The 22,838-nt window shown below is 46.0% G+C and overlaps 1 protein-coding gene across 8 annotated transcripts in view; it reads right to left on the bottom strand.

The window, feature by feature from the left end:
• Nucleotides 1-7,590: 7,590 nt before the first annotated feature.
• SCML4 (Scm polycomb group protein like 4) overlaps nucleotides 7,591-22,838 on the bottom strand; it is a 107,502-nt gene continuing 92,254 nt past the window's right edge. For 4 of the 8 annotated variants that reach the window (XM_033418724.2, XM_033418725.2, XM_033418726.2 and 1 more), the window contains 2 exons: nucleotides 14,105-14,250; nucleotides 7,591-11,592 (listed from right to left, as the gene is read on the bottom strand). In XM_033418724.2, coding sequence (XP_033274615.1) covers nucleotides 11,467-11,592; nucleotides 14,105-14,250 — 272 coding nt within the window. In that variant the 3' untranslated portion in view covers nucleotides 7,591-11,466. Of the gene's footprint in view, nucleotides 11,593-13,205; nucleotides 13,454-14,103; nucleotides 14,251-22,838 lie in introns of those variants that run through there. The other 4 variants (XR_007470521.1, XR_007470520.1, XR_004480600.2 and 1 more) reach the window with 3 other exon arrangements.

Below are 22,838 nucleotides of genomic sequence, written 5' to 3'. Positions count from 1 at the left end.
TGAGAGGCCCGCGTACCGCAAAAAAAAAACAAGAAAAACCAGACCTCTAAATAATGAAAGAATTGGCACCAAGGAAAAAGTTACAGACAAAACCCAAAAGGCTTTGAAAAATTTAAAGCACACTTTGATATGGTGTCATATATAATGGTCTATTTGTTAATAGTCTGTTTGCACTGTACATCATAAAAAATGAGCACATCACCTCACTCCTGAACGTGCTTCGCTGGAGCCTGTTTATTACAAATAAGAGACAAATTATAAATATGTGCAGTAAAAAAACACACAGATGATGCATCTGTATGAATGGTATGTGATGAAATTAAAGTAGAGGATAAATAACTTTAATAAGTGCTACACTTTGAGGCACATGAGGAATGAAATTCATGTCGTTTCTAAGTTATGGACACAGCACCTGTTTTTGTACCTTAGTGTAATGCCTATTTGCATTTAACCTAGTTATCTTATGTTTGCATGCTTTGCAAACTGAATTACAGAACCAAATTGCCTGTTACAATTTCCCATTATGTGACACAATTACATAGGAACATTTTGAGGTGAGAGGATTCTCCTAACATTGGGAAACACTGATTGCATCATGCCGGCAAAGAGCAAAAATTAAGGAGCGGCCTCTCTCCCCAGGTGACAGAATTTACTGCTCTTTCTCTCCAGTGTAAATGCTGTTCCCCATACAATGAGTTCTATTCATTGATTTCTGGTCTGCAAGATTAGATCCATTAGTATTTAAAAAATAAAAAAGTCAGACCCCAAAACTACACATTTCCTAATCGAAGCTCCACATTCCTTGAGCACTTCTAAATAAAGCAGGGAGTTGAAGTAATGTTCCAGAATTACCTTCTGTCCATAAAGAGTGAAAGCACAATGGATATTCAAGTAATTACCGTATCTGCAGCACACACACCAGGCCCTTCTTGCACACATGCCTCGGCACAAGCAAATGATGCAAAAACTTTCACTGGATGACCTTTGTTTCAAATCCCCAAATCTAATCAAAAGCACACGAATGAATATGTGTGCACATGCACCCTTTCACAGTCTTTAATTAGAAGGGAGGGGAGACCATCTAGGTAGAGAAAAGGGACGTAGTCAACCCTATTTCTGTCTTACTGAGATGAGGGGATGACGTATTTGTACCTTCTTTAAAGACAGAACTTAACCAGGGAAAGCATGCAGCTGCTCGTCTCCCAGGTGGAAAGACAGCAGAGTCTCCCGCGTGGGCATACTGGGAGCAAGATGCAGAATAAAGAGGTGGAAACATGAGATTAACTAAGGCTGAGTTGAAAGAAAGAATCTGAAAATAAACCCCTCAACTTATAAAACAAAAGGCACAACATTTCAATCATCATCATTCAACCTCGAGAGCTTAGCACACATGGATTTCCACTTACTCAGAATTCCTCATTATTTAGCGAGAGCCTCGTCATAATCACAGCATCGCTAGTAAAACACAAACCTTTTGGCCTCATGACACCTCATGATGTTACAGTGGCACTTAGCAAAAAGTTTTCACTGTTAATGTGAAGAAAAAAATCTCAACAGAATACAATTATGATGACATGATTTTATTTCATCTATTTAGTTTTCGTGTGTGTATAGAATAAAAAGTAAATTTACCTACAAATGTACTTATAGTATAAAATCTTTGTATTAATAAAATTACTTCTACTTATCTACAGGAGAGAAACAGTCTAATTAATCAATAACTATAAATGAAAATATATGCTATATAAAACAACTGCTATTTCAAAATTTCTGGAGGATGAGATGAGACAAGCTCGTTCTTTTTTTTTTTTTTTTTTTTTGTGGTATGCGGGCCTCTCACTGTTGTGGCCTCTCCCATTGCGGAGCACAGGCTCCGGACGCGCAGCCTTAGCGGCCATGGCTCACGGGCCCAGCCGCTCCGCGGCATGTGGGATCTTCCTGGACCGGGGCATGAACCCGTGTCCTCTGCATCGGCAGGCGGACTCTCAACTACTGCGCCACCAGGGAAGCCCAAGCTCATTCTTTTAATCCTGATGTGATCAAGGATATAGCTGGAAGATGACAGCAAATTAAGTATTGTGGCTTAGAACACAGTGGAGAATGAAAGAAATCAAAGTTCTCCAAACTCTCTCACACTTGGGCAGAAACACTTTCAGTTCCTGTGGAGGAAACAAGTTTGACTTCTAGAAAGACCTCGAGGGGATGTGATGGTGCTGGATAAAGGCCAGGAACAGAGCATTCCCGTTCCAGAATTTTGCTGCCTTTCTCCCTCCTCCAAATCACATTTTTGTTTGGGAAATATGTCATCATCTTCCCCTACCCAGACACAAGCCACTTAACATTGCACACGTCTCAGCAGACTTATAAATGTCTAGAAACAAACCCTCACCCCAGAAGTGCTTCTCATGTAGGTCATTGTGTCTCGTCTTTGATCCCAGCTGGCCCTCCTCATTTAAACTGAGACACTGGTCTGGCTTTGGTCACTGAGAGGCACTCAGTGCTCAGCGGGTCTGGACAAAGCTACATGTTCTATAAAGAACTATGGATACACTACTACATATAAAATAGATACCTAATAAGAACCAACTGTATAACACAGGGAACTCTACTCAACACTTTGTAATGACCTATATGGGAAAAGAACCTAAAAAACAGTGGATATGTGGATATGTATAACTGACTCACTTTGCTGTATACCTGAAACTAACACAACATTGTAAATCAACTATACACCAATTTAAAAAAGAATTTAAATTAATAAAATCACTTTACAAAGAAAAAAAACAACAACTGTGCCATGATCAGAATTGCTACTGGAGGGCAGAGTGACTCCATGCAGATTGCAAGAGCCAGCATGGCTGGCAGAAACAACTCATGCTTCTGAAGAGGTATGTCACATCGGCTCCAGGTCACTGGGCCCTTGACCTTCGGGGCCGAATGAGGAGGGACACCTGGTGGGACGGGCATTGGGTCCTATGCTTGAGGAAGGCTGATGAGGCCTATGAGTGAGACATCAGGGCGAGTCGCAGAATGAAGCAATCAAAAGGGACAGGACTCTTGTTCCTGAAATCAAGGACAGGCTGAGAGGGCAGGACGTGGAGGAATGGAATGAACAAGTGGAGTTCGGGCCGGAAGCACAACAGAGCTGAGGAATGCTGTAGGCGGGTGACGATGGGACAGTGGGAGCAGGCAAGGGTCGGGACAGCCCGGCCAGGGAGGGAAGAGACTACTTGTTAATTCTTTATTTATCTCTCCACCTCCTCTCCTTCCCACAAGGCATTGGAGGTAGTGGAATGGAGAAAAACAGAAAAGAGGAGACAAAAGAAACATGGAGACAGGAAGAAAGAATTAAATGGAAAGTAAAAAATAATGAGAAAGGATAGCAAAGTGATGCTTCTGTGGCTTTGAGGAGGAGCTATGGGCCAATGAGAGAAGAGGATGAGAAAACATCTAGACGAGGCCAGACAGGAGGAGAGGCAGAAGCTGGAAATGATAAAACAGAAGGCCGAGGAGCCAACAGTCCCACCGGCCCTTGATGAAAGTAACTGAGCTGTACATGCCTCTGAAGGTCATCTGGGTGCCTCTCCTTTTCCAGATGAGGAGATGGGGGTGCGGGGGAGGCAGTAACTCGGAGAGCTTGTTTCTTTGTATTGCACCACAATCTGCTGCCCCAGTAGTGTGCAACCAGCGGGAGACGGTGTGGAGAAGACTTTACCCTGGAGGTGAGCTGTCCAGGTGTCCCCTAAGGCTTCTTCCTCCCAATTCCTCTGCTATTCTAGAGTTCTAGGTACACTCACAATATCCTCAGCTTACAATGCCTAAAGATACAGCAACGAACTGTAAGTGAGCTTTAAAATGAACACGTTGAATGTTCATCCAAGTGACGCTGCCCTTCAAATCAGTCTCTGCATTGCAGCTCCTTATACTGACACCTGCCTAATACAGTCAAGTTAACAAATGAGCTGAGGCTGTTACTGCTCAAACCATCTGTACCCAGTAAGGAAACACACAAGGAAAAGACAAACTAATGAGTATGGAGAAACACTGCTTTACATCTCAAGTGGATTACCTGTGCTGCTCACCAGACATGACCCCAGTGCCTTTGACTCCAAAAAGAAAAAAAAATCCACCCTCGAGTGACGACGATGGGTTTTCCACTTTGAAAAGAATAGGTTCTAGCATCTAACAATGACCCCAAAAGAGATGCAGTGGAAATATTCTGAGCAATGACAACATCTTTGGAACATGTGCTCAGACTTTTGAGGTGATTTCTTTGAAGGTGAAACACTCTAAGTTTTGGTGTGGTTGTGAAAAAAAAATCAGTCACAATATTCTATTCTCAATGCTCCTATGTAACCTTCTGTGGAAAAAAGAGAAGCCCCTGATCTCTCCAAATCTGCTCTCAAGGGTGGAGATGGGTAAAGAGTGAAAAGGACAGGGGAAGCTTTTCTTCTACCCACGTCTACTCCCAGGCGGGCTACCATCAGCATGACGACAGAGTGGCTTGCGGGGAAGACCCAGCTCCACTGACCTGCCCTCTCCAAGGTGAGCAAGGTACTGCGAGTGCAGGGCTCAGGGAAGGTGCTCTCTTCCTCCTGGAGGTGCTTGCTGTCCTTGAGCAGTTAACCAGCCCACGGAGACCCTACTCATGCTGAGAGGCACCCAGCCCACCGAGACCCCCCTACTCATGCTGAGAGGCACCGAGCATTGAGTAGGAAAAGGAAAAGATGTCTTAGAAGTAAAGCTGTAAGGAATCTATTGTTATTCTCTGATGCTTGCAGTAGAACACGAGAGGCTAAGACAAAAAGAGGAGTGAAATGCAAGTCAGTGACTACGGGGTTGACCTCCTTGAGCGTTTGGGGAATCAGAGGAAACGAAATGCCTTATCTCTTCTTTTGGCCTGTCCCTTCGGCACTTTCAGTAGAGATATGGGGTTCAAAAAGAAACTAGTGGCTTTTTGAATAAAATACGGAACTAGTCAAGCATTTGTTCATTCAGTGAATTAATATTCATGAGGTGCCTTTTACAATATATGGCAGGTGCTGCTGTGCAAGGTGCTAGATATAATTGTAGCTACTTATTTTCATCGAGAATCTGCTCCATAATCCAGAATTTTATCTAAGCAAACTACATAAACTACATGTTATGTGTACTTTGGGATCTGATTTCTAAATCATTGCTAGATAGCTCTTCTGAATAAGAGTGCTCTAGAAAGCAAAACTCCCTTTGTAATCCCTTCTCTAACCTTCCCCAGTTCCCACCTCTTATTGCACTAACTCACAAATACACACTCACGGGGGCGTGCACACACAAGCATGAAATCCACATGGGCTTGGTGTCATAAACTGCATACCTCTTGCATAAATTCACAACCGACCATGTTTACTTTTCTATCATCAATTATAACTTGTTTTTGTCTAAACTAAAAGCTTCAGCTTCCTTAGTTTATTATATCACCAGTGAGTACAATTAAGAGATAGGGCTTCCACGTCTCGTAGTGTCTTTTCCAGTTAATGAGGTGCATGGACTTATAGATTCATTCATGCAAACTTTTGTAACTCACATGCTTATGTGACCACAGCCAGATTTACAACTACACTAAAGATTCTCCCAGGACACCCTTTTTGTGTGTGTGAGACCACAGGAATTTCGATAGTTTTTCATGACAGGGCTGATGAATCTGATGGCTATGACCTATCTGAGTCCCACATTGATATTCAGTGTCTGCTCCTCTACGCTAATGTAGTGGAGCCGGGATCTATTCGCCAATGTCAATTTGTATTATAGGTGTGGTTACTGCATGGACAAGCTCTGTTAAAAAAGAGAAAGATTGCAAAGTTGGCTTCATCTCAAACGTCTGTGTCTGATTCACAGACATCTGTGTCTCCCTGAGAAATAACGTTTTCACAACCAGAGCTGTCCAACAGAGAAATAAGCCACTTCCTATGGGAGTCAACTCCCCCTAATGAGAAGCGGTCAGGCTGTGGGGAAGGCGTCCCAGCACTGGATGGGGAGGTGGAGGCTGCCTAAGGTTGGAGGATGCTACATTTATGATGGAGGTAGCCTTCGGTCACATATGCTTACTGTAAAATGACACCCAGTGTGGGTCTGCTGTTTCATAGTGAGCTGTTTGGAGAAGCAAGGCTTTGGTTGTGTTCCAAAGTAGGATCCAATCAATAGAAGACGTTTGTGTTGGCCCTTACAACAAGCATCTAATAGAGGGAACCAACTCGAAGGCTCAGGTCATGTGGTCGAGCTACAGAGCAGAGAATGGTGGGCTGGCAGCCCAGAGCAAGTCCGAATGGTATATTTAGACCCTTTGGACGGAAAGATGCCCACACTGTCAGCTATCATTACTTAACCAACTGCTGAGCAGCTCTTGGCCCTCGGACTCGTCTCCACCCTTCTTGTGCCCCATATCAACTATGCATACAGCACGTTGACCTGGAGGAAAGGGTCATTCTTTAGCTCTGCTTGCTGTTTTTCCTCTGGAGGAAATCAAGCTCAATGCTGAGCGTGAGGAGAACCCCAGGCTCTCTATGTAGGATTTTAAGAGCACAGGTCTGGGGCCCTGTTTAGAAAAGCAGGGAGCAAAGAAAAGCAAATCCTCCTCTAAAAATACGCTTTTGCCCAGAACTGCTTCTAAGTTAGGGGAATTTCCTGCAGCCTAGGAGAGCCAGAGTGAGCGTTCTTCTCAAGTACAGTGATTTGGTGAAGTCCATGTGTGATGATACCACTGTAACCACAGAGGAATTTACCACAGGAAGTGTCCCAGCTGTTGCTTATTAGCATTAGAACAAATTACACAAAGCAAATTGTTAGCAGACATGTTTCCATAATATTTAACTGGTGGCAATAAATAAGAACGATTCTCTTTCAAGTAAATGCTAGATTTCCAAAAATCCAGCTTCCAATTGTCCATGAAGGAATCGTCTTCGATTAGGATAATGGTTGGAGGGAAGGGCACCCTGGAAGCTGAGGCTCCCAGCCCTCTTCCCGGGGCAGCACGGCCAGGAGTCCTGTGAAAGTAGCCACTGGGGTGACATCACAAGATGGGAACAGGACTCTTTGTACCTCTAGATGGCAGACCATCTGCTGGGCTCACCGCTGGGCTTCTCAGCACGGTCATCTCATGCCATGGGGAACGTGGCACGTGGCAAGACCACAGCAGAGCTGGGCAGCTACCTAGTTCTTGGAGTGAGTTTGTAACAAAAAATAAACCAAGACCACGGACAGGTGTTCATCCCTCTCCTTAACAAAATATTGCAGCTTTGAGAAATCATCTCCTCCTTCCCAATTGCCTGTCTTGTTATCTGAGGTTTAAGGAAAAAAACGTGAGTCCCATCTCCTCCTCCTTCTCCTCTTAAGCCATTGGAGAAGAGTTGAAAAAGCACCAGATCAGAGCAAATGTCACACAGCACTCACCTCCCACTCACACGTATGGAAACCTGGCTAGTTTCTTAGAAAGCAGAGTCTCTCCATCTTTCAAGACCTTCTGACAATGACTAACTTCAAGTCCCTGGGCACTTCTGGGCACTTCCAATCATCTTCAGAGCCATGACAAGATTCTCCTAAAACAATCTCAGAAAGTAATAAAAAACATACTTTTAATTTAAATAAAATAAGAAATCTTCCATGCAGCACATAAATACAAAAATAGGTTACTGTAGCTCAGAGGGTTGGGCCTGTTAGAAGAGGTGCTCTCTTATCGTCTTCCTAGGACAGTTATTTTTATCTTCCCTTCTTTACTGTTTCCTTCTCACGCAGTATTCCTCCCCAGTGTATTTTAATGTCCTATTTGGTTTTCCTGAGGAGCTCCCCACTCCTTTCTCCTGCTGTAAAGGAAAATACGAGGCAGCCCTGCCGAAGAGAAATGATGGAAGCGCTGTATAGCTCTGGTGGGCACTAAACCAGCCCACTGGGCTCCCAGGCGAGGCCTGTCCCCTTAGTCACATGGAGTAGAGCCTGGGCTGGCTTGGTGAGTCCAGTTAGCACCTGACCTGGGCAGGCCCAGAACCCCAGCACTGTCCCCCAGCTGCCTCCAGGGCACACCCTGTTGGTGTTAGAGGGGATACTTGGCAGTAACAGCTTAGAGAGGGTTCTGCCTCAGGGCTACAAAGCTGGGAAGGCATTTGAAACCAAGCAAATGCAAAAGCTGCTACACTCCCAGCCACTTTCGAAGGCTCTTCCCACTACAGTGTCAGGAAACACACACACACACACACACACACACACACACACACACACAGAGAGAGAGAGAGAGAGAGAGAGAGAGAGAGAGAGAGACGAAATGCACTTCTTTTACCTGAAGTCTTCACAAAGGGAATAATGTGCCTCATAAAATATTTTAAATGCCTTAGGCAACAGAACTGTCTCTAGATTTTTTTTAAAACGTGTTTAACAGACAAGTGTAATTGGAAATGTTTGCAACATGAGCACACACACACTAATTTGAAATTATGCAAAACTATATCATTGTTTACCACAACCTGGAGCAAATCTACTGCCATGGAATAACAAGTAACACATCTGTACAAGTTCAAGGGCCCCCAAATAAGCTCCCATTCAGATGAGAATGACACACGTGGCATGACTCTGCCTAAGGTCCGTTTAGAGGAGATGGCCTGGTATGTTTTACATTTGCTAAGCTATTGAACTGCCTGGTTTCACAAGATTTTTGAAAGGGGTGAAAATTAATTTAATTGCAGTATTGCAACAATAATTTGGTCGGCTAACTGCATTTCAGTGCAAAAACAGGAAAGGAAGAGTTTCCTCCTTAGGTTATTCTCTGATGCGACAGCATTCATTTCAAGAGTAATGAGATTTTTAAAAAGTCAAACCTTAAATATCATGGTTTCAGCAATCTGTCCTGCTTAAAGTTTAATGCAAAATGAGATAGCATCTCTGTGAGAGCAGTTCCACATGAACGTGGACCCAGTTTTCTCCTAGACTTGAGATGGGAAAATCTCTCTCCCCTGAAAACGACTCCGAGTATCTCCTTGACATTGTTTGCAGATGATTTTGATTTGGCGGCACCAATGTTGATGTGTTTGTACCGAGGGAGGCACTACTAAGAATGGTAGAAAGTTTTGAAAATCTCTATATGAGGTATATGTTGATGCAAGAGGCACCACAAGTTTCAGAGAATTGAGCAAAAATGGTGGAGTGAGGAACATAGGCTGTCGTGGGATTTTCTGGATCTCACTGTTTTCACACTGGCCGTTCTGAATATATACACTACCCATGGTTTTTTTTTTTTTTTTTTTTTTTTTTGCGGTACGCGGGTCTCTCACTGTTGTGGCCTCTCCCGTTGTGGAGCACAGGCTCCGGACGCGCAGACTCAGCGGCCATGGCTCACGGGCCCAGCCGCTCTGCGGCATGTGGGATCCTCCCGGACCGGGGCACGAACCCGCGTCCCCTGCATCGGCAGGTGGACTCTCAACCACTGCGCCACCAGGGAAGCCCTACCCATGGTTTTTTGAGGGCAACTATCCAACTCCAGATCAGCAGTGAGCACTTCACGATTTACAAACTTTGAGGGATAGAGTCCATTTATTGTTTCAAAATCTTGAAGACGCTGTCCCAAGGCCTGATTCAGGGTAGTTCTGTCAGGTGCCGGGACCAAGACATTCAGCTCTCCCACAGCCTGATAACTCAAGCTCAGTTCCATGGGCAGTTTTAGGACACTCTGCTCTATCCCTTTTCTGTCACGCTTTAAGTCCGCCACCATTTGCGTGTCTAAAAAGGATTTTGCTCTGATGTGCTTTCTCAAATACCACTCATCAAGTGGGTCTAAGAGCATGGCTTGGAATGTTTCTTATGATCCTTGTCCAAGTTCTAACTGCTTTATAGAGGATCAATATCCAGATCTACCCAGGGCTGCCCTCAAGTTTGTACAGGTCTTGTCCTGCACAAGGTCACCTGGTGGAGGGGTGAGAAGGCTGTAATCCCACACTGCTCCACTCACGGGCCAAGACGCCCGTCCAGGCTGCATCCCGAGGATGGTGTGCCTTTTCTGATTTGCAATTGGGCCAAGGGAGGCCCTGAGTGGCCCTTGATCTTCCCCCTCCCAGAGATCACAAAGTCTAGTATTCATCTCCTCCCTTACAGCACTACAGACGTTTTTTAAGGAAGAGGACACGCCCGCGGCAAAGGCAAATTCATTTTGAAGATACGTTTCCTATTCAGTGAGAGAGGAAGGAAAACAGAGACAGGGAGAGAGAGAAAGGAAAAGGATCAAAAGAAGAATGGAGACAAGGCTGCCCTTCTGCCTAGTAAATTGTGGATTCATTGTCCGTCCCTGGACACAGCTGCAAAAGGGTAGAAATCAATTTTTTTCTATTACTCCACGGTGAGAAAGGAAAACCTATTTGTAAATTGAATTAAACCCAATAATAGCATGTCTGTGTACATGCTATTATTATTAAAATTAGCCACACATACAACTATATAATCCCACGATGTAACTAGAAATCAACACTCTCCCATTTCAAAGCTTAGTAGAGACATCTTTCTTCTTTTTTAAAGAAACACCATGGCTAAATGTCACTAAGCTCTGCGGCATGCCAATACATCGACACCTCAGTAATGACGCTGGAAGGGAAGGAACTCCAAAGCCCCATCTGGGAAGAACGTGCTTCCAAATTCTTGACTTTGCTGCTGGTGCACCTCAGTCAGTCAGTAATGATTGGATATGAACTAGAACCTTCTAGAAGACGGTTTCTTCCCAAATTGCAATCTGTGGTGCTGACTGTGGAATAAATTCCCTGTGTCTGTGTAGGCTAGGTCTTGTTCACAGAAACCCTAATCCATCCACTGGGTATTGAATATCAGGCTGCTGAAGTGAGGGTCCGGAAAATACATGAGCAGTCTGCCCTCTAGTGGGGAAACACAGTACTTCAGATAACTAGGAATAGAAAAGACTTTTTTTCCTTCTCTTTCAGAGAGTGAAAGAATTCAAGTTTTCCAGATAGTGCAAGGTGAGGCATTTATCCTCAGAAGACAGCTTCCAGAGCTGAATTAAGCAAGGCTCACAATGATAGGGTCCCCAAGTCAGAGCTAAAGACAGGTAGTGCTGCGGTGGGCGTCCCCGCAGAGCCTGCAGGGACAAAGGTTCTTCTCACATCCTTGGACGTCTCCAGTGTCCTCCTTGGGTGATAGCATTCAGTTCTCCACATTCTCATGATAAAAACAGTACCCACCCTAAGAGCAACCAACCTACCAGAAATGTTAAAAATAACAGGCTTCTTTGTAATTTTTTGGCAAATCATCAACACAGAAGAACCTTTCAAAAGGGCCATGTTGAATTTTTTAAAAGGTCATGATGCACGAGTTTTATAAAAAGACCAAGTCTTTGTGGCTGTTCTTTTTCAGGAGAGAATCTTTGGGATGGTGGCAAATGTTGTTAAGGCAGAAGAGGATCTGGAGATCTGTTGTCTGGATTTTGCTTCTGTCTTTTAAACACCTTCAGAACTTGGCTTGCTTCAGTTTATCGATATGGTAGCAGAGTTTCAGTGCAGGTCCCAGCTTTAGGCCCAAGTATTTCATGATCATGTCACTCTTCAGCAACAGGAGGGCATTGCCATCAATCTCCTGGTGGAACAGAATCAGAAAAAAAGAAAACCCAGAAAGTGGTCAAAGTAATCAGAGAGTGGCCATAGTTAGAGTATGGTCAGGGAGTAAAGTAAGGGAATATGGATTGACTTAGATGCATATTCTCTTAGTCCCAAGGCAAGACCTTAAGAAAATAAACGAAAGCCTACAAATACTATGTGCTCCTCTTCCCATAGTCTCCCTGGGGTCGTTTGACACGCTGGATCTTTTATATTCCTGCTCTCTCCTGATTGAAGGAATCTAACATAGTCCCAGCCATACTCCCAATATCCCACATACGTTTATCTCTTCATCCAATCTAGGGCTAAACAAGCAAGAAGTGTTCAATGGACTGAATGTGCCCCCCCTCCCCCCTCCCCAAATTCATATGCTGAAATCCTAACCTCCAAGTGGTGGTATTTGGAGGAGAGACTTTGGGAAGTAACTAGGTCATGAGGGTGGAGCCCTCGTGAATGGGATTATGCAATGGGAAGATGGCAGTCCGAAACCTGGAAGAAGGGTCTCACCAAAAGCAGACCTTGATGGCAACCTGATCTTGGACTGCCAGCATCCAGAACTGAGAAATAAATTGCTGTTGTTCATAAGCCAGCCAGTCCGTGGTACTTTGTTACAGCAGCCTGGACTGACTAAGGCAAAGTATCATCCCATTAGACCCTGAAACTAGTAGTTACCTTTCCATTCCAGGTGCTGGTATAAGGCCCTGACTTCCATCCATCATCCTAATCTCTGGTTTCTTTTCGTGGGACACTCACCTGCCTTTCGCTGATTACCAAATTGCTAACAACACTCTATAAGGGATTTCAGGTGTTTTTTTGGCCCTGTCAATAATACTAGGTGGCATACAACTAAATAATGCACCTGCTTCATCTGAGGGTTTAGCACAAATAATTACTAAGGGAATGCCAATCCTCTGAGGTCCCGATATTGCTCCCATTTGTCTCTGAAAATGTAACCCTCCAGACTGCATGTTGAACTGCAATGAAGACCCAGTGCAGCCAAAAAAATACATACATAAAATAAATAAGTTCAAAAATAAATAAATAAAAATGTAAAAAAATAAGAACACCTAATGCAGGTGGGAAGGTGGGAGGGACACTGTAAAGGTCATCTATGCTGCATGTACAAGAACCCCGAGAGCATACCAGTAGGTACCACATTTTTCACTGCTGTAGCCGATCATTTCCCCTGTACTACCACACTGTATCACTCCTTAGTAAGGCTGGGTTTCCTCCTTCACCTATAGTGCTATTTTCAGATTACTAGAGACCAAGGGTAGAGATTTTGGGTGCTCAGGTGGGGAGAAGAGGCACAGTACAGGACTCATAGAGCAGCCCCTCTCATTCCTCTATCCAGCCAGCCACTCAGCCAGCACTGATGAAGCACCTACCCTGCGTCACTCAGAGCTCATCTGCGGGCCCTCCACGGGGCCTCACTGCCGAATGTTCTCTCTTTCCCCCACTTCCTAGACTTCCACTGCCTCCTGTCATGCTGGAAGGAAGCCAGAGTCCTCCCACCCAGATCTGTCTAAACATAACCCTTCTGTGGTCCTTGCTACGTCCTAATCCCTGAAACCCGTGAATATGTTAGGTTACCTGGCAAAGGGGAATTAAGGCTGCAGATGGAATGAAGGCTCCTAATCAGCTGCCTTTAAAATAGGAAGCGTATCCTGGATTATTGGGGAGGGAGGAGACAGTGCAATCACAGGGCCCTTCGAAGTGGAGGAAGAAATCAGAAGAAAAAACCAAAGAGTTGGCAGCCTGGGAAGGACTCAGCTTGATGTTGTTGGCTCTGAGGATAAGGACAGCGAGGTAGGAGCCAAGAATGAGGGCGGATCTCAGTGCTGAAAAGGGAAGGAAATGAGTTCTCCCTAGAGCATCCAGAAAGAATGTCAGCCCCACCGACACCTTGGTCTTAGCCCGGTGAGACCCCTGTCAGACTCCTGACCCACTGAACTGTAAGATAATAAACTTGTGTGGTTTTAAGCTACTACGTTTGTGGTGACGGGTTATAGCAACAGTCGATAACTGACATAGGAAGCTTGGCAGGTAAAGTACCAATTCTTACCTTTTTTAAAAAAATTACCATCTTTATATATTTTAGAATCTCCTAAATAATTATGCAAATATGTAGATGGCCTGCTAATCAAAGGCCATCTACGAGCTAGGCGCTGTGCTGAACACTTTATGTGCATTTTCTCATTTAATCCTCAAAGCAGCTTAGGAATAGGCACTGTCTGTTGGCATATTGTAGGTGTGCTATAAATGTTTGTTTATGCACAGACGGATGCACAGACAGACGGATGGATGGGCAGGAAAACAGGCACTCCTGATAAAGGCCAAAGTGAGGGAACGGATGGGACAAAAAAACTAGGTGGTTGTTCCGCTCTGAGAACCCTGTGGTTCCGTCTGGCCTCCCTTGAGTGGTGCCCCCGGGCACAGTGCAGAGCCCCCCGCAGCCCCCTGACCGCCCCCAGGCCCACCACTGCGCGTACATGCTTCCGGAAGAGCTCCACGTGGGGCCCCAGAGCCTGCGGGTCTGCGTCTTTCACGAACCAGACCACATCCTCCACGGACCAGGTAGAGGGGTTCCTGCTCCTTGGCCGCCGGGTGTCCTGCCTGTCCGGAGAAGGGCTTGAGGCTGGAAGGTAGAGCACAGAGAGGGAGGCCATGAGACAGCAGGCCTCGGGCCTTGGCACCTACCTGGTGCCTCCTGTCCCCACCTGGCCCTCGAGTCCAAGGCGGCGGCCCGAGTGACCTCCTGCGACAGAGAAAGGCCAGAAGTGCCTGCTCTTGGCAGGAGCCTGGAGCACTGGAGGCCACTCCTAAGGGCCTCCCCCTCTACACAGAGGTTCTCTGCTCTCCCAGGGAATAGAGCATTGGAAAACGGATCTCCTCCAGCAGGTTGAAATGCTGACCCATGTTAGAGCTTTAAAGACCCCTCCTGATCAGTCCTGTCTCAGTGGGCCCCGGGCCTGCTGTAACCAGGTTCCATGAAGCTCCAAATAGACCTCTGTAGTGCTGTGATGCCAAAACGACTTCAGGTCCTTTCCGCCTCCACTGGTGTCACCCTGAGACAAGAAGGACGCAGCAGAATGGAGGGGCATTTTGTGCTTGTCCTGGGTCTCAGAAGCCCTGTCTGTGAGAGGTCCATGCCCTGCTCTGCGTGTGCAGAAAGAAGACTCACCGCCTACACTGAGCACCTCGCCAACCCTCAGGTCTGTCAGCGCACGCACTCCAACCTCCCACTAGATGAGGGATTCCTTGACAACAGGAGCCTAATTCTGTGCCTGGTCCACAGCTGGTCCCTGGTCAGTGATTGTGGCATGAGTTGCATTGCTGCATAAATGCTTTTCCCACATGGCAGATTAAAAGGTGCAGGACACATGAAGGAGGAGAGAGTAGTGAATCAATATTTAGGCAATACTTAGGGGGTGACTTGTTTTGTATGTCCCAAACGAATTCATCCTCTTTCCCTAGAACCAGCATCCCCTCCTACCTCTCATGTTTCTGAAACCTCAGTGATATCTCTACCTCCTGTCCCTTATTTGCTCCCCACATTTAATTATTCTGAAGCTATTAGAAGGATGCCTCTCACACTGGTCTCCTCTCTTCCATCCCTGCTGCCCCAATCCGGGAACTTCTTACCTGACCCTCTACAAAGGTTTTCTAGCAGATGTCCTCACCTCACGCTTTATTCCTTCTAGAGCAAAAACTGTCACGTCTTCACACTCTCCCTAGTGCCCCTTGTGGATGCCCCTCGCCCGTGCACCAAGTCCGTACTCTAGCACAAGATCAAGGGCTCTCTTTGGTCTCAAGAACATCGTTCCTGCCTGGATAGAGAGGAAGAGCTTTGGTGCCAGAGAAACCTAGGGACAAATCCTGGAGCTGCCCGTCGCTAGCTGTAAAATGGCAATGCTCTCCACCTGGAAGGGCAGCTGTGAGGATGCAAGTGGGATTGGGGCTGGCCTTATGGCTGACCTGCATCAGGTGGTCCACAGAGGGAAGGAGGCACCCTGCCTGCCTCTCTGCCCGCCTCCCCGCCCTTCTGCACACTCCCATCTGGGCATACTGGTTCTGACCGAAAGTTCCTCCAGCTTCCAGTCTCCACCTTAGCTAGTGCTTTTGCTTCTCTCTAGAAGGTGTTTACCTTCCCTCCTTTCCAAAGAAGCTCTACCAGCCATCAAAGCCCAGGCAGACCCCTTCACAGGCAGCATTTCCGTGTCCTGCCATCTGGATGTCATCTTCCTCTACCTTTAACTCCCAAATTTTTGTTTGTGCTTTTCTTAAAGATGCTTTCCACATCTGCCTTGTATTACCATTATGCATGTGCTTGCCTGGAACCTCCAGTTAGTTTTAATTTCTCGAGGATTATCTTCTGCATCTTCCCCCTATTCATCCACAGACATCTACTGAGTGTCTCTTGTGTACCAGGTCCTGGGCAAAGTGTTTGGTGAAAAATGGGATCCTCGCATTACAGAGTTTATAATCATTGACTCTCCACAGCTCCATGCAAATATATTTGTAATATGGGTTCAATGAATGTAAAATGAATCAATATACTTTGCAGAAACAGTATAAGTAACTTACACAAAAGCTTTGTGCGAGTAATCCTTAATCCTATTTTCAGGCTCTGAACAATGAAGCAGCTTCCCTACAGAATAAATCTAAGTTAGAAGTTGGGAAGCCTTCACTTCCATTTCCCTTCTTTAATCTCAGGGTGCAGTGGTTTTCTGCTGTCTCCTTTTTTCCTCCTCTTTTCAATGTACTTGGTAAGTGCACGGTTCTCCAGTAGTGCTGAGAAAAGTACAGCATCACATTTGAAGTCTGTCCTAAATACATAATAGTTTGGTTGAGAATTGGATTTACTTTGAGATTTTCTCTGCCTTTTCCTTGTTGGACCTGGAAGGGTCCCCTAAGGTGATTTGGCACGGGCTGGGGTGGTGCATTTTGGCGGGAAACTGTTAATACACCCTAGGGCCATCTGAATGCCGACACATGCTTATTAGAGATGATTTCACTGCATTTAAAGACATCTGCACTCAACATGGGGAAGAGGAACCACGGAAATCGCATTTGCCTTTGGAGCCTGCCCCATCGGAGCGTCGGCGATAATCAGGGTGATAATAGATGCTCTGATTACAAAGGCAGGAAGTCTTCAGTGCCAAGAATGATTTTAGAGTGATCAGAGCGGAGGTCAAATCTAATTTCCTGTGTTTGACAGGAAGGAAACCACCAGACCGACTCACAACACCATCCATGGGAGCCTAAGGTCCTTTGAGCAAAAGGCCAGGGAAATACTTTCCCCATGAGCCACAGCCATGGAGTTGAGCAAGGTGGTCTGGCTTGTCTTTATGGGGAAGCTCTCCAGGTGATGAATGTGGAGGGGAAGTGGCTCCGCTCCTGGCACCTGGTACTAGCTGTGGGCATTTTCACTTTTGCTCTCTGAGGTGCCTCACAGTCACACAAGACAGCAGCGGGAAGCTGTCACACCTCGGGACCTGCTCAGGATCCAAAGCACATGAATTAGCTCTAGGAGGAAGAGAGGGAACTTTCTAGCAGGTTGGAAGAGCCTTTGCAATGGCCTGTGCTCACACAAAGATAATAAGCACACTAGCCCCTCCAGCTGCTGCGAAGGTGTCAGGAAGACAGATGGGTCTGGCCTGACACAGCCAGGCCAGGCAGATGTGACTGGACAGCAGTCAGACATGATAGAGGTGAAAATATCTTGCTCCTAAAGGAACAGAGCACGCAAAGCGCTTGCCAACCGCCTTTATGGGAGGTGGCATTCTCCAGCGCCGAGAACTTCGTACGTGGTCGGGTCTGTTCCCTGGGCGATGCGGGAGACGTGTGTATAGTAAAACCCAGCTGTGAATGGATGTAGAATGAAGGATGGTGGTGGCTGTTTCTAACGCTGAACTCACATCCACCAGGAATAGACTGACTGTGAATCTGTCTAAAGCCACCCCGGATATCTTCACAGCCCCGGTACTCGTGCTGCTGCCTGTGAGTCGCTCTCTGTCTCACACAGACCCACAAGCACATGCATAATTTCCTTTTGTTCATTCATAATTCAGAGGAAACTTTTTAGCTAACAATAGAGTCATGTGGAAGAATGGAAGGAACAATGAGCTGGGAGTTAGACGCCCTTACCACCCACCCTCTGTGCAAGCGTCTCTGTGCTTCTTTGGTGTGAAATAAGGAGTTAGGAAGGATCTCCAAGGTCCCTTCACACCACAGGCTGTCCCGGGCAACACGAGAGAGCTCCTTTCTCACACATCTGAAGCCTCATCAGTGTGTCTGTGTGCAAAGCACAGTGAATGCAGAGCCAATGGCCAGGTTTTGAGCCCCTTCCTGGACCTGATCATTCTATTCTCTACGAGCCTCCGTTTCTTCAGCTTGTTTCTCAAAAGTATTGTAGGAGTCAAGTGACTATATGGCTTTGGGCTGGAGCCTGACAAGAAGCGTCTTGGAAGGAAGCCCATCAGTCTCCAAAAGGGGCCCCTCAGAATCATTTGTTAACATTTGTTAACGTTTGCCTCTCTGGAATTGGACGCTGTCAGCGAGCAGGGCCCACATCTGTCTTGCTCACAGCTCCATCCTTGGACCTCAGAAGAGGCCCTGGCATATTGTGCTCCATAAGTATCTTCTGGCCAGGACTGACCAACATCTCTTTGAGTCTTAGTTGCCTCACCTGTCAAACACCTACCATGTTGTGAGGATTAAATAGGATAATGTGAAGCATTAAACGGTAAGAATTAATCAAAAGATAGTTGCTATTCTTATTATTATGTATCATTCCATAATGGCCAATAGATTTGTCTTCCTAAATTCTGTGGTCATCAGCTCACTTCCCTGTTCAGCCATGTCTGGTTTCCACAGAGTAAAGAAAGCTCAGTCTGCTTGACTTGAACCCCAAATTTCCCAGCATGATTTCCCGTGGCGTCCCTGCACAAACTCTTCTCTTTCCTTGGAATGAATAAGCCGTGCCGCACCTTCACTCATTCCCCGCCCCCCACATCGAGCGCTATCCCCATTCTTCTTTCTCTTGCTGAATTGTTCTCTATCCGTCACCCAACACCATACCCTATGGAATCAAACTCCAACCCATGGAAAGCATATGAGTGGTAATAACAATGTCAGAGTCACTTCAATTCTGAAGCTTGGATATACTTGTGGTTGGGAATGCTACAGCATCTCCTGTTAATGCAAATGTCAGGAAGCTTTTGTTATCTAAAACCTCTTTTTTAAAAAAATTTTTATTTTTATTATTATTTTTTTTGCGGTACGCAGGCCTCTCACTGTTGTGGCCTCTCCCGCTGCGGAGCACAGGCTCCGGACGTGCAGGCTCAGCGGCCATGGCTCACGGGCCCAGCTGCTCTGCGGCATGTGGGATCTTCCCGGACCGGGGCACGAACCCGCGTCCCCAGCATCGGCAGGCAGACTCTCAACCACTGCGCCACCAGGGAAGCCCTAAAACCTCTTTATAGCTCTTAGTGATTATATCTTGGATGAAAGACAGAGGAGAGCTCTCAGATTTTCACCTGAGTATCAGCAAAAAAACAGGGAAACGTGTCCTTTGAATACATCCCTTCAGAGTCCACTGACAGAGGCGATGGGCATGATGTATCAAGACAGCAGGAGGAATTACAAACAGCGCTGCAAAAAATTTCCTTGCACATGTCTCTGAGGAAGTTTTTACAGGTTATGTTCCTAGAAGTATTATTGGGTCATAGGACATGAACATATTTAATGGAATATACACAGTAATTTGGGTAGCATTAGTACCATCATGATATTGGGTCAATTGATGGGTATAATTTAACTATTGATTTATTCATTTTTATGTCCTTTAATAATATTTTATAATTTTTTAAATAAAAGAGTTGCACATTAAAAAAAAAAAAAAGACAACAGGAGGCCAGGGTAGGTATTCACATGAGAGAGAGGACTGAGAAGTTTGTCACGTCATCGATACCTACTGTCCTGTGCAGCCTCATGCCACTTTCTGGCTTCTGCGGTTTTAAACCATTTTGATTAGCACCATGGGGAGGACACAAAGGACATTTCTATGTCCCTTCCAGGTTTATGACTTAGGTCAAACCCCCTTAAAGAGATATGGTTTCTTAATACCAACTGCTTTCACTTGGGATGCAATTTCAGAGCAATACTGAGCACTTCTTTGGGTGGAGGGAAAACTTAACAGCCCTCCAGAGGGCCTGCAGCTGGCACCTGGACTGGCAGCTAGGTGACAAATGGGTAAGGAGGCCAGGGGTTTTCTCTCCTACTTTAATATACTGCCACTCAATTCAGCATGGTTTATCTCCATGGTTTCCAAATGCGTTTAGCTGTGCAAACTTTGTTCAAACTACACAAATGTAGAACCCCACTCTTCTAATGTGAAGAGGCCCTGGTTAAAGAGGGCAGTGTTGGAGTACCATCTGCTCCCATCCCCTCTCTCCTATGCCCTAGAACCTCTGAGGGACCCCTTGAAGCCCATTTTGCATGGTTTGAAAATCCCTGGGATAATTTTGAAAGCCACCTTTGGAGTCAGTTGAAGTCAAATCCTGACTAAACACTTGACTGACTTGATCTTCAATTGCTGTATATGTAAACTGAATATAATAATACCTACAATAATAATATATACTTGTTATAATAATAAATTATAAGATATAACTTATAATAAGTCAGAAATATTGTGTGGAAAGTGTCTGGCCCACAGTAGGTGCTCAATAAATAGCTATTTAGGATATGCCTCAAACAGGCCCCTTTCCTGGGGCTGCAGAGGATTCAAATATGAGTGAGAGACCTCATGAAGCTGAGAGTCTGGCTCCTACTATGGGACAAGAGAGAGGAAGTACTAGAGATGAGGAGACAAAGTGCCACAGGAGGAAACAGGAGGGAAGGAACATTTCTAATCAGCAGTGACTGAAACTGCCAGTTGCTGACCCAATCTTTTTTCCACTTCTGCTTACATCTTCCTGGCCACGGTCAGTGGCTTGCTTGGAGTGGAAGGCAGCAGGCACTGGTGGGCTCCATTTCTCTGCTCTCACCCAAGATCTTGAGAGGCAGAAGTCCTGAGCTAGTGGGGCTCTCCTGGGGTGCATCTAGGGCTCTAACAGAGAGGGCTCTCTCAGAGCTTGTTCTGAGCAAGGGTCTGGGCTTCCCTTTGGCTAGATTACTCAGACAGTAGATGAGGACCTAATTCCAGGAGAACAAAGGGCTGAAGCAGAGATGAAAAGGAAGGACAGGGGGGCTGTTGGAGTTGGGATGGGAGTTCGTCCCAGGACTCTGTTGGGAGGAGGCAGAAAGAGAAAGGGGGAGGGAGCTAAATACCTGAGACCCCTTTGAAGGGTCCTGGATTCCCCTCATCTGGGCCACCAGATGGGCTGGGATGGGGCAGACAACTCTTCAGTGACAGATGGAGTGGTAGAAGTTCTCTCCATTCAAATCGTGCCTTCCGCTTACTACTTGAAATCCTACACTTAAGACATAGGGTCTAAGATTTCACCAACTTAAATAGGAGAGTAAATACCTCCTTTTTAAAGAATGGCAATACTCTTAGGTTTATGAGTCCATTCCATCAGCCTGGTGTCCTGTGATCACCACCTCATGCAGCTGGGAATTGCACTGAGGAGAAGAGGTTGAGAGAAGGAGACGTGTGACGGGCAGAGAGACCCCAGGATGAGGGTTTTGACAAGCAGGGGCAATGTGAGGGCACTGGGCTCCATGTGGGGAGTGGAATGGGGTAGAGAGAAAGAATGTTTCCTGAACGCCTACTATATGTCTGACATTACACTAACTCTGGGGATAAACCTAGGAAATAACTGCTGCCCCTCATTTGCTTTATGATGCGGGTTTGTGCGTTTACTCTATGATGCGGGTTTTGTTCCCTTCTCTTGTTCTTAGAAATCAGATGCAACAACGTCTCTCCCCTTTGGAAAATGGGCTCTGCCCACTCAAACCTGCCTGGCCGACGGCCCTGCATGACAGTGTTGGGGAGCAGGGCCATCCATGTTTGGCAAGAGCCCCAATGGCTGAGGGAACAGTGCCTTGCCCCTCAAAACTGCCTCCCTCCTCGGCCCACAGAGGCGCATCTGTGATGGTGAGGCTCTTTGAGGGGAGTGTGTGGAGGATCTGGGATCATACGTAATAGCTCACCACTGCGGCTGTCAGGGCTACCAGTGGACGAGCCAAGGCTCAGAACAGAAATGCCAGAGAAGACAGCCAGCCCGCAGGAGGCACCAGAGGGGCAAGATGAAGACTCCCTGACTCCCGGGCCTCTGGCCTCCTTTCTTTAGAGTTCTCAGGTGTAGAGTTGATGGGCTGTGATCTGTTGAGGGGTGTGTTCACGTGATCTGTCATTGCTGATGTGTATTGAGCTCTTACTAACTCTTAGGCCTTGTACTAAATACACATGAATTTATTTAATCCTCCCAACAAACCTATGAAGTAGGTGCTATTATTATTATTCCAATTTCACAGGTGAGGAAACTGAGGCACAAAGAAGTTCAGACTTGCAAAAGGTCACACAGTCAGAAAATGGCAGATCCAGCATTCCAGCCCAGGCCATTGGGCTCCACAGTCCATGTGATTATCCACTATGCTCTATTCATACTCAAATACTGAATTGAAAATGATTTTTTTTTATAACATAAATCAAAATGGACATCAACCTACCCCTAGAATGAAAGTACCTTCCTACACTGCATTCCAATAAGCTAACTTTAATGGGTGAGACAGAAGTAGCATCATAACCAGTATTGTGGGAGGCCCTTCCTAGTGGTCCAGTGGGTAAGACTCCGGGCTCCCAACACAGGGGGCCTGGGTTCGATCCCTGGTTGGGGAACTAGATCCCACATGCATGCCACAACTAAGAGTTCACATGCCACAACTAAGACCCGGTGCAGCCTAAATAAATAAATAAATGGAAAACCAAAACAAAACAAAAAAACTTACGGGACAAAATAAATAAATAAATAACCAGCATTGTGGGAATTTTACTTAACTCTGGTCTGCCCACGTGTTTGTACCCTGCAAGAGTCAACCACTGTGCAAGAGAAAAGTCTTTAGCAACTTCTGGTTCTTCTTCTTCCGGGCACAGAGCTAGTCTACACCTCTCAGATTCCCCCAGAGTTAAGTGTGGTAAAATGGCCAGCTCTTGCCAATGAAACGTGAGTAGAAGCGATGGGCATCACTTCCAGGCTCTAGGGAAACATGTTCATC

The sequence above is a fragment of the Orcinus orca genome, chromosome 12 (genome assembly GCF_937001465.1).
Source record: "Orcinus orca chromosome 12, mOrcOrc1.1, whole genome shotgun sequence".
Taxonomy (NCBI): Eukaryota; Metazoa; Chordata; class Mammalia; order Artiodactyla; family Delphinidae; genus Orcinus; species Orcinus orca.
The sequence above is the reverse complement of the archived record's forward strand: the minus strand, read 5'-3'. Positions and strand labels throughout refer to the sequence as shown.